The 16226-nt window shown below is 39.8% G+C and overlaps 1 protein-coding gene across 1 annotated transcript in view; it reads right to left on the bottom strand.

Moving 5' to 3' along the window:
- The window catches only part of TG (thyroglobulin), a 151776-nt gene that overhangs the window by 93605 nt on the left and 41945 nt on the right, over positions 1-16226 (bottom strand). Inside the window, exons 23-34 of the mRNA XM_030964721.1 lie at positions 15678-15848; positions 12541-12663; positions 10781-10896; positions 10034-10142; positions 8684-8881; positions 6639-6806; positions 6044-6109; positions 5259-5339; positions 3013-3150; positions 1747-1923; positions 639-750; positions 75-154 (exon numbers count right to left, since the gene is read on the bottom strand). Of these exons, the coding sequence (XP_030820581.1) occupies positions 75-154; positions 639-750; positions 1747-1923; positions 3013-3150; positions 5259-5339; positions 6044-6109; positions 6639-6806; positions 8684-8881; positions 10034-10142; positions 10781-10896; positions 12541-12663; positions 15678-15848 (1539 nt within the window). The remainder of the gene's footprint in view (positions 1-74; positions 155-638; positions 751-1746; positions 1924-3012; positions 3151-5258; positions 5340-6043; positions 6110-6638; positions 6807-8683; positions 8882-10033; positions 10143-10780; positions 10897-12540; positions 12664-15677; positions 15849-16226) is intronic.

Genomic DNA, 16226 nt, shown 5'->3' with positions numbered 1-16226 from the left:
GCAAAGGAAGGGTAAAATCTGAATAATGAAGAAAGACAGAAGTTATTTTAGAAACAAAAATAGGGGGGAAATACCTGTCAGCTGGGAGTCATTAAAAAAGCCAAATCCTGTGCAACAGGGGTCAGCATCACACCAACGCTCACACTCAAAAAACCTGGGAAAGGAAAAACATTATCCAAGCTGTCATTAGACACTAAGAACCTTTCACAATAAGGCTGAAGAACAAGCATACACACACACTTCCATACATTTTCCATATGTAGATGAAATTATGTTTGATTAGTATACTTATCAGACTTCATCTATTAATTTAGATGATTATTTTGAGATCTGCCCTAAAAATATCAGCCTAAATTGATTTGGTGTATCATTGGTAAGGGATTTAACAGGCCAACTGGTAATTAGTAGCATTATAAGTAAGAATTTTCAAGTTTATAATTAATAATCATATAGATTATTTTTTATAACTCAATTATAAATCTCCTTTAAACCATATGTTCTCTTTTCTTCATTAAATACTCTCAAACAAAGCAATTCTTCAATCAATACATCTGATTTCCTGTATCTGCATAACACAGCCTTGGAATTCCAGACATGGTTAAAATTCCAAGGAGAACAAAGGAACTTTCATGTCCTACCCATCTGAAACAGCTTTTCTGCTCATGTCAGTCTTATTCCTCACTGAGATTTCTGTTACTTTCTGGAATGGTACACGTGTGTAGAAGCTCTTCACAGAACTTTTAAGAGTCACTAAAAGGAAAAAAGAAAAACAAAATTGGAATAATCAGTTTTGTTATCACTTTGTCATATACAAATACTGGCCAAGTAATCAAATGGTAGGGGTCCAGTCTGTGCTTTTATGCAGAGCTCTGGTTGATTAAAAGATAGTTTCATGCTATCACAGAAAATTCTAATTGTTAAGCCTGAAGATGAATAAAAATTCACCAGGTGAAGGCTCTGAAAGCTTAGCAAATTACATCACCAAGGAAAGACTGTCAGCCAGGCCTTTTGTTTCTGAGACCTGTATTGATGCTACTTATTCCACAAGGCCTTAAACTGGGATACAGCTCCAGACTGGAAGACTCCAGTGTGCTCATGCATTATTCAGCCCATGCTGCCCTTTGAGTTCCCCAAAATGACATGATTGAATGGCTCAGTTCAGTGGACCTTTACATTTGCCACAGCAAAATTACATGTTCCTGTACAGTGAAAACATCCTTGTTTGTCCAGATTCCTTTCATGTGTCCTATGAGAAAAACATTGAACTTCCCAAGCACCCAAAGAGCAAAGGTTAAAATTCACATCTATAGCTCTGCATTTGCCAAAAAATACTTAAAGCAATATAAAAACTACACCCAGTGCTTTCAATTTTTGCATTATTTGGCTTTACCATAGAATTTAATTCTATGGTAAATTACCATAGAAATTTAATGGTAGATTGAATGACATTCCTATTTCAGACATTTTATAAAAAAGGGCTAAAGCTGATATACAAATTTGAGATCCACTTGGCCTCTCTGACTTGGGAATGGCTGAGGTGGACAGAGTGAAATTCATGGTTGATATCTTTCCATTCTGAGCTGAAAATGAAAAACTATATCCCAGACAGCCCAACCTTCCTTGCACCATCACATCCCAAGACTCATTTATACATGCAGACTTTTTATCTCAAAACCAAGAGCCCAAACACTGGCTTGCATTCCCAGGGTTAGAGCAGACATTATACATCCAAATACCAAAACTTGCCTATTTTATGGTACAGTGTCTGTGGTTGCCAGGGTAGCACAGTTGCACAGTTTCCTGGTATTTGGTTGATGCTGCTGTCACAAATCTGTGCCTCTGGATAGAGGGTACACACAAAGTATTTGTCTGTGGCACTCTGCAGATCTGCTATTCGACAGAACTCTTCCTCTTGGGCACAACCTGGGAAGCAAAGTCATGAACAGTTACACACACGAGGGTTCCTTTCCCTCTCTGCTCCCCTTCATGTTTTCAGAGCAAAGCTATCCGTGAGCAAACAACTAAAAGGGAGAATTTCAATATTATCCTACTAATCTGCAAATTAATTAATTTAATTAATTTAAAGTGCAAGAGAAAGAGGGACACATTCTGGCCCCAGTGGCACTGAAGAGCAGGTTTGCCTGGAGAGCAGAGTAAAGGAGCTCCAGCACAGCTAATTGGGAAGACAAATTCCCCAGCTGTGACAAGCATTACTCCAGTGCATTGGTCTCTCCCTAATATTTTAATTCATATAGATGTCTTTCTTTTTTAGTAAATCAGACATACAAATTGTATAATCATAAGAGAACTCTGCATCAGCCATGGTCTCTAACAAATAAAAAAGGACAATAATGTCTACAATGTCTTAATAAGTTTTTACAAAAAATATTTCTGAAGCATTCAAGCATCACACAAAATTAAACATAACTTTCCTAGAATCAACTATTCAAGACATTTGCCCACAGCAATTTGTTCTGAAGTTTGTCCCAGGGTAGGAGCACACCTTCAGAAAAGAACCAAAGCTGTCAAACCCATTTCTTAATTACTATGGCAATGGCTCCTGTAAACATGTGTGTCAATGCTTAATTTTAAACAATTTTAATTTTTTGACCTCTTACAGTGATGTTTGTGCACTGCTTCATACTCTTAGTTTTGACTTCCTGGTAGAACTAGAAACTCTTCTCCATTTACTACATTAAAATGCAATTTATCACTAACCCCAATTATCTGCATTTTACCTTCTTTTACCACTACTTCACCTCCCTATTTGGAGTGGTACACTTCAAGAACAGCAGGGAATTGACCAAGCTATACCTTTGACTCCTCTTGCCCATGACAGGGGCACCCTGGTGGTGAATTATGGGCAATTCCCATGAAAATTTTAGGAGTTGTCTACAAAAAAAAAAAAAATCTCAAAGTCTGAAGTTTCGACTCATCATTATTATAACACCTGTTAAAAGATTTTAGTTAGTTATTATCCCCTACAGAATAACAGTCTCCATGACGCCTTACGTGTGAGACACCACAGCAGAGCTTCCTCAGCTGAGTATTTCTGCCTGAAGACCCAATACTGCTGGTAAGGGAGGGAGTAGTTCTGGTCACTTTGTATCTGGTTGATGTCCATTAGGTAGAAAAGATCCTTTGTGGAATCTGAGATACAAACAAACAAAGAATTCCACAAAAAAAATTAACTATGATCTGGAATGAATTAAATTTATTTATGTATAAAATTCTGCATTTCTCAGTAAAACAGCTGCAATCATTTTGTAGGGCTAGAATACACCAAAGCCTGCTTTTAATAACAGAATGGTCCACCCACAGTGCCTCTCCTGTAGTCAGTGCCTCCTCACTGAGCTGCACTGTAAAAAATAGCACTGCCAGACTATTTCCAACACCCAAAAACCAGATGAAAATTCCTGCTCCTAGAAATTAGAGGGTTTGCTCTACTGTGTCATGTGATACAATATCCTAACAGTGAAGTATGAGGATTCAGAGGATGTAAGTATGAGGATTCAAAGGATGTTTGGAATTCCTTAATTTATGTTTTGTTAATTCAAAATAGAGCAGTTTCCTTATATTCCCTTGAGAGTCTTTTACACCTCTCAGTCTTAAAAGTTTTCTTGACAAGCTTAATACCTATTTCAGTCATTTAAGCTCAATTCTCTGAATTTATGCTCCCACAGATCACATTAAATAACTCATTTCTGTCACCTGCCTGTGACCTTTAGACATGTATGCAGTGATTTATATCTCCTGAGCTCCCTCTGAAACAATCAATCACTGCTATTTTCTTGTTCCCAAATTCATCCCCTTAAATAAGGGTCCAGTATTAAAAGAAATGGACACTCTTCACTGATCTCTTAAAAATTGCTTCATAAACACTTTCTTATTTATCAAATATCATCAGCAGATCTCATCCCCAGTTCCAACATTGTGAGACTTTGTATTAACCTTACATGCAGTGAAATACTCAGACAATAATGAAAACAAGAAGTGAAGACATGCTGATGATTGCTGTTGAAGTGCTGAAGCACCTACTGATATGCTGAAAATGCACTGTAGCCTTGACTTTTCTATCAGAAACTAGAAAAGATATGTTACTCTGTGTTTTACAAATGATTATCAAGTGATAACAGCTCTGTAGACATTTTCCCAGATGCATTCATGACTTCCTAAAAAAGGTAACCTATAATTCCTGTTACCTCTCAGGTCGTAACTTCAACCTTCAGTTTCTCTTGAAGCTGGTGCCAAGACTAAGATTTAAGGATGGAGGTAAAAACTGCATTCCTTGCATAACTGCAGGTTTTAATGATATCATCAGCCCCAGCAAGGTAAATGGAGAACCCTGAGGGCTGCACTCATGCCTTGGCAGGCAAATGCAAGATAATTTCAACCACCATAGTAAGTGCATTTTTTTGTCTCTCTTTTTAAGTCTAGACTTTAAAATACCCCTAACTGTATAGGAGTTCTGCTAGGTAAATGGGCATTTATTTAGTTTAGTTTACTTTCCTTTCAAATACCATAAGCAATTCACTTTCTTTTAGGATTTTGCGCATATTAAATCATGCGCTCAGACATTCTTCAAGACTCCTCAGCAAAGATTCTAATTCATTAAAAATTAATCAAGGTGCTTTCAGCAAACTCCACTACTCAGTTTCTCTTAGGATTAGGGTGCTGAAGGCCCCAGTGAACTCCAGTAACTTCCTACAAATTATTTTGGACCTATACATGACTTCATATAACAAAGAGCAAAACCTGAAATAACAAAGGAGCTAAGAGAAGCTCACAGGTCCCTCACTGTCATCATGCATGGAAGAAACACTTGTGACTGCATTTCATCCTGGGTTTCTCTATGCCCTGTATTTACAATCATACTGTCAGTAGCAGTAAAGATGCCAAGGTATCCAGGCCAAGGATTTCATTCCTGGGCTTATGTGAAATTTTTTTCTCAGTCAAATAATATTTCCTGCACCTCTTCAACTCAGCAAGTCTGAAAGAACAGGTCTCACATTGAACATTTTAACATTTTAATTTCCAGCCTGTCCTGGCAAGGTAAGAATCATAAAGCCAGGCCTACATGTTGAACATCTTTCTCAAAACCTGTATCAGACATTCTGCTTCAGGGAAATCCTCTGGAATTTACATTACCTATACCATAATGAACATATACATAACAATGTATGATATTTTCTAGTTAAATTCTGCATCCTGTCCCTGCTCTCTTCTTTTGCCTGCTCTGTCTGCTATTGCGCTAATACCTGATAACACCAGATCATCCTTTGTCTCCAAAGCAGCAGCCTCACACAGAGAGGTTTTCATCTGGGTGGCCATATCAGAGTCTGGAATGAAACAGGAATCAAGAGCAGAGTAATTCCCTTTATCTTCTTTCACAAGACAAAATAATCCTCAGCTCCCAAAATTGAACAAATATATAAAGTGCACCACCGAGGAAAATTCCTTTGGTAGTTCCTCCAAATGTTGAATCAAGACTGAGTAAAACCATCTCTGTATAGCTCTGGGGAACACCTAAACCAAAATGCATTGTTTGGATGAAAAAAGTAAATGCCACATCCACAGTTGCTCTGTATTCAGCATCAGCCCTCTGAAAGCTTTGTGCACGTATAAAACATTATTACAAATCATTTGTGCAATTCCTGCCATGTACATGGTGAGATTCAGAAATAAAAATATACAATTATTCTGCTAATAAACAGAACCCATGTAATTAGGCATAAAGTGCCAAATTATTATGGTACTTGGAGGCTGATGGGGCAAAGGCAGGTGTCTTCATGATACCATATTCAGGGGTATTAAAAATCATAAATTATGTTCTCAGACACAAGAATTTACCCAAATTTCATTAAACTGGCAGTAGAATAATTACTACAGATTACACATCCCTGCCAAAATAGGCTCCTGACTTGTGTCCTAATTCGGATAGCATTAAATAAAGTGACAATGACATTTCCATTATAAAACTGACTTCTGCCACACCCTACAGTTTATCATAAGTTCTTGTGAGAAATTCTGTGAGATGACTTACCTCTCCACAGGTAAAGTTCCTGAAAGGTAGTGAAATTTCTTTCTGCCTCTCCCATCAACTGAGAAGCTAATAAAGAAAAAAAAATTTGTTAGAACAGCTGTTTAAATTAACCATGTTTTTTCAATCCTCAGAAATTGCACAGAAAACACATCACTGAACTATGCATCACCTTATTAAAATATAAAAGTCTAAGGAAGAAGGTCCCAGGTGTCATGGGGATAGTCTGGGTCCAGGGCGCCAAACTTCACTCAATTTCTTATCATTGCTTTTACCATGTAGGTATGAACATCTCCCTTTTTATCTTTGCTCCAGACTTTACTTTTCTTTCAGATAATTGGCTTGGATCTGCCTGAATTAAATGCTGCAAGTATTACAGAGTGACATATTAAACACAGTCTCAACTTTCATTAATATTCCTGTGGCAAAATGTGAGAGGTCCGTCTTCCTAGCAATACATCCAGCCAGAGAATTCTTATTCTCTTGTGATATGGATTTACTTGAAAAAAGCATTGGAGAACAAGGGCAAGCTGGTGAATAAGACAGTGTCTAAATAACAATTAAGGAGAATTGATGTAAATTGAGGTAATCCACTTACTTCCACTGAACACTTGTCCTCCCAGGGTGAAGGAAAACCTCTTCTCCTTCTCATCATAGCTCACACCTTTACACACCTCCCCCATGGCTGAGGTTGGTGTTGGACTCCATCCTTTGGAATTGCAGATCAGCACATCTGGGGAGCTCAGCAAACTGCACAGAATGGTACCTGGGGCAGGAAAAGACACAGCTGCATCACTGCACCAAGGCTTTGCACCTACCCAAGCCCCCAGAACTTTCTCTAAGTTTCAAATGAGCCTGTGTCACTGAGAGAGATACCCTTCAGTATTAATACCAAAAAAAAACCCCAAAAACTTAAATAAGCAAATTAGATTCATATGTCCAAATCTGAGTGCTAAGGTTAGCTACTCATACCCAAACTAAACATTTATAGCCTGTTTTTTAGGGATTTCAGGCACATACTATTATCACCTAATAAAACATTACTGTTATCTGATAATACCCAACAATGTTCTCAGCACTTCATAGCAGCACCACAGAGACACATCCAATCCTTTGATGGTCTTAAAATCTCAGGTTCTGAACCAAAGAAAAACCACTTAGATATTCTTACTGCAGTGGTTTCCTGAACTGGTGCCTGATGTCAGCCATCTCAGGCCTGAGTCTCCCCAGCACTGTGATGTGAGTTGGGGACTAGAGTGTTTAAAGCCACATGTTCTGGCATCAAAAATTACCATAACTTCTAGACAATACTCAGCTCTTGCTTTGCACTTGGTGTCACAGCTCAGGCATTTCTAAGGTTTTACAATGCCCTCTCCAGTTTGTTTTTATGGACTGGGTACATGAGATATTTAATATGCTACATTTTCCTTCTTTTTTCTTTCTTTTTAAGCAAAATGCCAGTCCAAGTAAAGCATTTACCTGTAGAACTGATCCAAATAGTCACCTCCAACAAAGAGATATTCACCTTCTACACTCACTAGTAGAGAGAACCCAAAATTTGATCGTAAATGTATAGAGAAATGGACTTTACAAGATCATCTAGAATATTGTGATTTAAAAAAATTAAAAAAAACACATGTCAAAACAGAGAATAATTTTCTAGAAATATTTTCTTGAAAACTTTCACAGATAATTTGTGACAGATTTTCACAGATTTTATTAAATCTAGGATCAATTTCCACTCCAAACTGGTGAAGTGCTTGTCACATATCAGCCACTAGCACATGCCTGGATTTCACAAAATCATAGAATATCCTAAGTTGGAAGAGACCCACAAGAATCATCAAGTCCAACTCCTGGCTGTTGATAGAACCTGTCTTTAAATACTTGAGGCATGTCATTTAAAACTTCACATTTCCTACAGGAAATGCATCTCCAGGAGGAAAGTCAACACTATGTGAGCTTGAAACTAAACTACAGAAAGTAAGCACTGGCATAAAGTGCTTGAACTTGTTGGCAAAAATCTGGTTGTGCCAAAGTCCCACCTCTGCCAGACTCCATCCATCCCACTACCACTTTCTCTCCTAGACAGACGTCCAGACCTGGGAGATTTTAGCATTTCTGTGTGCAATATTAGAACATAATTCTGTCTGGCATCCTTTTTTTCCTGCTCTTAAAAGGAAGCTGATTTGCACAAGAACTCTGAATGGAGGCACCTTCTTAGTTCCTGCATCAGCTGAAAGGCACCAACTTCTGGTAACCAAGCTGTCTATGTACGGAGAGAGGTGTTTTCAGAACAATTTGTCTCATCCAGATGGAGATGTCACACACACAGACAACAGGCTGAGTTGGACGAGACCCACAAGGATCCCTGAGTCCAATTCCTGGCCCTGCAGAGTCCCGCCATGCTCCCAAGAGCATTGCCCAAACACTGCTGGAACTCTGTCAGGCTTTTTCCTTCAAAATGCCCATTTTTGTTCCAAGAGCAGGTTGCTACCTCAGGTCTTGGACATTATTCAAACCTTCCCAACACCAAGGAAAAGTCAGTGATGTAGAGACAGGTATGGTGCAAAGGTGGGTGTACTGTGTCCAACAATGACTCCTACTCATTTAGCGTTGCTTTCCTGGGCAGGCAGGCAGTACCTGCATCCAGCAGGAGCTGGCTCAGGATGAACCCATCACAGCAGGAGTCTTGGCTGCACTCCTGCCTGCAGAGCAGCTGAGCATCAGTCTGGGATGTGCCGGCTGCTGGGAGCACCAGGGAGCGGTACACGCCCGACAGAACGTTCTGGAAGCCAGTCCTCTCAAAGGCCTTCAGTCCAGAGGAGCTGAATTCCTGTCCTGGGGAGATACAAAGGGAAAGGAGCTCAAGGGGAGCTCAAGGCATGTTGTTGAAATTGCCTGCAGACTGGAGCTGGTTGAAAGTTTTATGATCAAAACTCAGTTTTAAAAGTCTTTTTCTGGATTTTGAGTTTCGGAAGCAAGATAAGATCATCAAATGATGTGGTGCCATTATTCTTGAATAGCTGGGTGCAATGCACTGCCAGCAAAGAGCTCCTAAACTGATCTATGCAGTAAGGTTGGTAATATTCCACCTTCAAGCACTCAGTTACACTGTTAGTAACTCCCAGATCAAAATTAAACATATTTATCTCATTTAAAATGTGTCATTTGTCCAGCATAACTGCATCTGCAATTAAGACTTCTGCTAACTAGGAGGGTACATGATTCATAGAATTTTGGATCTAGAAAACTAGAATAGATCTGGTATTTAAAAGATTATATCAGTCACAACTAGCTCAGGGGAATTCTACAGCACTTCTATTTTTATTAATATTAATAAATAGTGATTCATTGGTTTGGATAGAAGTACAACGAATATGGTAAGATCAGCGAGTTTTGTCTCAGACCCTGCAGCATCTGGTTATCGTGCTCCCAGTTTGGCATGACAATCAAAGATGGACATACAATGAATATGGTGCTATCAGCCACACTCAGGCCATAAATAAATAAATAAATAAATAAATAAAGTTTTTCTCATGCATTCAGTAGTTCAGCTGAAATGTTTTGGGATTCTTGAAGAGCAATTTACTTCTTCGCTGGCGTATTACTAGAACAATTCACAATCAAAAGTAAAGTGAAATTAAATTATGTACAGGCAGATCATTAATAATGCCTTATGTATTCCAATAACAAACTGATTAGTTAAGAGAAGTCATAACTAAAATACATTGTATAGATTTTGAGTTTTTATGGGACTAGTTGCTGGCAAAAATCATCAAAACGGCTTACAAAATTATTCCTAATTTTTAGGGAACAAGATATCAAAGAAAGAATTGTTGAAGCTTCAGGACTGTCACTAAATGTTGAGCTCTTTAAAGTATTGTGTCTTCTTAAACAAAGATGCTCCCAAATTTAGTCCTGATCCTCTACAGAAGTAACTACAAGCTTGGACACAGAGTCAGATTTAGGTGAGGGATTCACATGTGGTACCTCTCTTCAAAAAGGCCATCAGTGCTTCTCCCTCTGGGTTCCTGACATGCAGCAAGCAGCTGAGGCCACTGATGCTAGTGGCAGAAGGGTTCCCCAGGACACCTTGCACCTGAGACAGAAAACAGGCAAGCAAAATAAATACAACCTAATGGATTTCCTCTCCTAAAATACATTTGCTTTATTAAGAAACTAATGGGGAGAGATGAGGAACACAAAGGTTATCACAGCACAACTCCATGTGGACATTTTTTATTCTTTCTCATACAGACAATTTTTACATTATCAAACTGAGATCTCAGCTCCTCAATGCCACATTGCTGTTTAAAATAGTGAATAGGAAAACAGCACAGTGATAAACAGCACACAGTTCAAACCCTGGGTTAGAGGAAGTGACTCAGAAAGTAGAATTGTTTCAGGTGGCCTGATTACCAACCTGGCTACTTCTAGTTTGGACTATCCAGATTAACCCTCTTTTTAAACCAACCTGATATCCTATCTGCAGGTGCTCAGCATGATTTAGGGACAACAGTGCTGTGTGATGCTTCAAACACTGAGGTATTCAGATGTCATTTTTGGAAACATCTGGGTGTAGCTTCTTTACCACCTTGCAGGGATTTATCACTGCCCTGGGGAAGAGCAATATCCAAGGGGTCAGGGGACAGCCTGCCTTTCTCTGTGATCTTGTCTACTTACATTGAACACACAGCACTGTGACAAACATATATTTTTAAATATGATCATTCTTACCAATCCAGAGGTGGTGCAGTTGAAGTTGGCTTCAGCAGCACTGTATAACTCACAGAGCACTTCAGTACCAGCAGGAGCTACAGTTGCAAAGCCACAGGCATTTTCCCTCTCACAGCCTGAAAAACAGGAAGGAAATTTTAGCTTTCCAAGCACTTCACATGCAAAATGGTTGCTACAACTTCAACTGCTTACTGCTACTTATGAAGATTTCCTTATGTCTATCAGATACGAATTTAATTAGCCAAATGAACTTTAGTACTCAACTATTTTAGTAGAGACCTAAAGATTTTAAACTGAATTAAATTAATGCAGAAGTTGTTCAGCACCTGATGATATAAACAGCTGAGACAGGCCTGACCACACACCCAAATATTTAAAGTCTGCTGGATAATTTTGTCTGAGGCAGGACTCTCACGAACCACTTTGCCAGAACATCACATCTGCCTGATACAGTAACTCCATGGCAAGGAGGTTGTGACAAATATCAGAGTTATAGGAAGGAGGGAAACATCAAATTTCAAATTCTTCAATCATGCTGGTTGCCCCTGCAGCACCCTCCTGGCTACTTTAAGGGAGAAAGAGCCATCCCCTCCAGATTTAGGGGAAGATCCTTCTGCCCTTACACATTCACCATTAACTTACTACTACAGCTCTAATCCTAGCCCAGGTGAAACACTTTCCAAATCTTTAGTACAAAATCAACCAACTTAGATCAAAACATCAGCTGAAATGCAAGCTGAGCTATCTGACCTTACAGGGATAGATTAACCCTCACCCCTCAATGAGAACTTCAGCAGTAATATTTTGTAGTTGTGCTGCCATTTATTTAAATAACTTATAAAGAAAATACAGCTATGAGAGAGATGGAACCAGACTGGTTGGCAAAGGGGCATAATTTCCTCCCCAGGTTTGTTCTCAGGCTCAGTTCAGTGTCTTGCTTTTGAAGATCTCAGTTTTCAGGGGAAGGTGCAAGAAATCTTACAGTATAGAGTCAGGATGAGCTTGTGCAGGAAAATCATTCTAGTAATAAAAGGCTTCACATATTCAATTCTCAGAATGAGAGGTGATTGCTCCAACTAAACTGTGGCATGTGACACAAAGCCACTGATTTTTCAGAATTTTGGACATCTCTGTTACTACAGAGAGCTTTTACTTTCTGCCTCCTTTCACAGCCTGAGCTTTAGGAGACACAAGGTGAGACTGACTGAAAGCACCCTGAAAGCAGTGTGGTGGTTCCTCTGGGTTCTAGGTGATTCTGAACCAACTTACACCAGATGCAATACAGTATATAAACTGCAAGACTTCCAGAGGAATATCTCTGAATCCTTATAATGCCCTTCTGATGTAAGCAACGATGATTATTCCTATTTTATGTGCCAATCAAGTAATTTGTGAAGAGATAAAAGCTGACTTTTCATATGTTCTGAACACCTAATTCTTCTTTTATCTGCTCATCTGAACAGTCTGATGAATGTTTCCTGGTTTAAATCTCAGTTCTGATTCATATTGCAAACTACATCAACTGGCTTTAAAGTCAGATGACTTGTCTGAAGTAGTATGTAAAGTCAGAAGACTTCTTTCTGAAACATCAATCTCTTCCCTGAACCAAGGTCACCAAAAGTTGTAAATATCTTGCAGTGAATTGGTGACAAACTGCAGAACATATATTTCATCCAGAAACTTAAAGATAAACTCACATGAAAATATTATTATTTTCCACAATTATTAGTGTTGCCTCTACAGCTTTTCTGTTTTCTCACCTGAAATGCACTGAAAATATGTACTTTGCAGGTCTCCCCCATATGACTGAGACTGGAGAATTTGAGCTTCTTCTGATCCATAAATCAGGTTGGAGGCAGGAACTCTTTCAAATTTTCTGAGCACTAAAAAAAAGACAACAAAAACCCCAACCAAGTAGTATTATCAGTTCCCATGCTGCAAACAGATAAAGACTTTAGGCAGAAACTAAACTTGAAGAATTCTGTGGGTAAAGAGCTTGCTCATTAAATTATGTACCATAGCCTCACAGATAATGCAGGAGACAGCTGGTGTGAGGATAGAATTTCTGCTTTGAAATAAAAAGTGTCACAAGATGTTTTAAAAACCAGTTAGCCAGGAGTGGGCTGAGATTTTACTTTCCAGTGAGGCTTCTGTTGCAGCAGCAGACCTGCCATCTCTCATTACTTGTTCATGGCATTGAACCAACTATTGAGTCAAAGAGGGAACAAACTTTCTCTAAATCAGTCACAGAAACAAGAGCCAGCTCCAGCAGCACTTGGTTAGACAGGAAACCCAGAAACACAACAGCCTGATCTCAACTGTGAGAAATAGTAAAGGTAAGAAGATTTTCAGAAAGCTCGGAAAAGCAGGCCCTAGAAACAGACAGAACAGAGAAATTAGAACTAGCTGCAGCTGCAAAGTCTGAAAGTAGAAAAAGTTACATAAAATAGCGCAGCAAGCAAGACATGAAACAATAGCTTGAGTTTTTGGCTTGGCTAAGAGACACCTTAAGACTGCAGAAAAATATGCTTAGCAAGACAGTAGAAGGTTTTAAGCTTAATAATGAAATATTGTGTATTGTTAACAGAAAGCAGACAAGCAAGCATTGTGTGAAGAAGGTGTACATGTGCTTCTAGCGACTGGCTAAAACAACTGTCTGTAAGCTTTAGCAATATGCTATTGGCTAGAAAGTTTTTAGAATGCTCTGTAACAAAGAAATCTTTAGCTGTTGCTAGCAGTAAGTGAGCTTTTGTCATCTTTCTATTGTCTCAACCATGTAATGAGGCTGCTGCTGCAATAAAAGCTCAAGGAGTGTATTCCAGCAGTCCCGTTCTGTTTGTGAAAAGAGAAAACTCCCCAACACATCCACTGACTTCAGCCCCAAGGCTATATCCAGTCCAGTATGTCCTACATGCTGCTTTATTACTCCTCCATTCCACTTTTCACATCTGTCACTTTACTGACCAAACCCTTTCATCTGCTCCCTCTGCACTGGACCTGCCCGTGTGTGAGGAGTCTGACAAGCAGCACTGTTCACACACTGGGAAAAGCTCATGGGGTCTAGAGATGCAAACCCCAAAGGTCACTAAATGGGGTGAGGCTCCAGGCTCTAGAGGTTTTGGTCCTGTCTGTGCCCTGCAGAGGGTTACAGGCTGGTGAGAGGACACACAGTGCCACCACCACCCTTCTGAGGCTGCTGCTACCTGTGTTACCATGGGATTGGGCACAGTCTGCCCACAGGTTGATGCACCAGTGACATAGGCATATTTTATGAAAAATCCTTTTGCTAGGATTTTTCTCCTGAGAAGCTGAGAGGCCTCAGAAACAAAATGCAAACAATAATTATCTGCTGCTGTGGAATGCAACAGGTGCATCTTTGGTTGGTCTCATGTGGTTGTTTTCAATTAATGGCCAATCACTGTCCATCTGTCTGGGACTCTCTGGTCAGTCACAAGATTTCATAATCATTCCTTTCTATTCTTTGCTAGCCTTCTGATGAAATTCTTTCTTCTATTCTTTTAGTGTAGTTTTGATATATAATTTTCTTTTAATATAAGATATATCATAAAATAATAAATCAGCCTTCTGAAACATGGAGTCAAGATTCTCATCTCTTCCCTCGTCCTGGGACCCCTGTGAACACCATCACACACCAGCACATTTGAGAGAGCACAGCTCACCCTGCCCATGGCAGGGGCTTGGAAGTAGAGGATCTTTAAGATCCCTCACAACCCAAGCCATTCTGTGATTCCATAGTACATTGTCACTGTGTTTATAAACAGTCATAGGTGAATTTTCAACAGTCAAAAATATTTGACTTAGTGACATCTTCTAGTATGACGCACAAAACGAAGCACAAATATCTACAACTGCTCCATCCTGCAGAGAGTCAGAAATGCCCAAGCAGAAAGGCTCATGCTAACAGGAGAATTAAGATCTTGAGTTGTCTCTGCAGAGAAACATCCCAACCCCATGACTGAGAGCAACAGAGGCTTTCACCTCGTGTTCATAACTGTGATCAGTCTCCAAGTATGCTCAGAGGAAAAAAAAGTTATTTTAACTGAAGATAGTTTTGCAACCTCTTCACAACTGAGGATTTTACTTTTCACACTCCTTCCACTGATCACACTTGTCATAAGACATTGTCTAATTCAAAGCACACCATCACATCAGTTTCTAAACAGAATATTCCATTAAATTCAATACCAACCATATGATGAGCATTTAAAAACTTCTGGGAAAAAGCAAGAGCTTTGAGGCTGAGAGGTGTAATTAGACCTTACTGCAGGCAGTCTGGGGACTGTTTGATAGATTACTTTCTTTGTTTTTTCAAGTTTTTCATCCTTGAAAACCAGCATTTTGCAGCTGTATTCAGGCAGAAGTAACCTCTTCCAGCCTGCTAGGATGGGTTCCCCAAGTCAGATACCTTACAGCAGGGGCCCAGAGGGTGATGCTATGTTATGGCTGTGAGGTCATTGCTGAAAATATTCTATTTCCCATGAATACACAGCTGAGGGATAATTTTACAAAGAAATTAATAATTCTGCTTCTTCTCATTAGCGCTCTCATTATTCTTTTGGGTTTTCAAGCAGAAAGCACAAGGTCAACACACATCAAAAGCTGGCAGCCATCTGAGAGTGCAGGAAACCTGCTTCTCTCTCTTCCCTTACCAGAAAAAACTTCCCCAGTCAACTTCCCAAATTGTGAAAACACAATTTGTATTTGTAATCAAGAAATGCAAAACGAAGGAGGAATGTGGCTTAAGACAGAGGCCACAAGTATGAGAAAGTGAATAACTATGGGATAGTGAATCCCTATAAACTTTGGAGTGCTCTTCATGAGGAAGCTTCACCTCTGAGGGGTCAAAGCATATCCAAAATATCCTTCTGCCACTTACCCAAGCACTGCTCATCTGTCAGGAGATCCTCTGTTTCAGTCCAGCCCAGGGCTGCCCCAGAGCTGTCCACACAGAGGGATTTCTTGGTGGCAGGGTCCAGCTGGGAAGGTCTGTACTGGCCATCTTCATCACACTGCAGGCCCTGCTCTCTGCTCTGGCAGGGGGTGACACCTGGTGAAAAGGAGCAGGGGAAGGAAAAAAGACTCTTTGATAATGTTGACACTGGGTTTCACAGAGCTCTGAGGCTGGAGGTTGTAATGTCAGAGCCCCCTGCTCAGGCAGGGCCACCAAGAGCTGGCTGTGCAGGACCCTGTCCAGATGGCTTTCACCCATCTCCAAGGACTCCACAGCCTCCTTGGTTGTCCTCACAGCAAAACCCATTTCCTGATGTTCAGAGGGAACCTCCTGTGCAGCCACTGGTCCTGCCAATGCAGTAGGACAAGGTTTCAGAGCTGTGGGACAAAAGTCTCCTGAGCACAGCAGAGACTTCACTGAAAATTAAGCAAAGATTTGCACAGTATTTGCACACTCTAAGGCATGGTAGTCTCA

This window comes from Camarhynchus parvulus, chromosome 2, assembly GCF_901933205.1.
Source record: "Camarhynchus parvulus chromosome 2, STF_HiC, whole genome shotgun sequence".
Classification (NCBI taxonomy): domain Eukaryota; kingdom Metazoa; phylum Chordata; class Aves; order Passeriformes; family Thraupidae; genus Camarhynchus; species Camarhynchus parvulus.
This window is presented reverse-complemented; position numbering and strand designations above follow the sequence as displayed.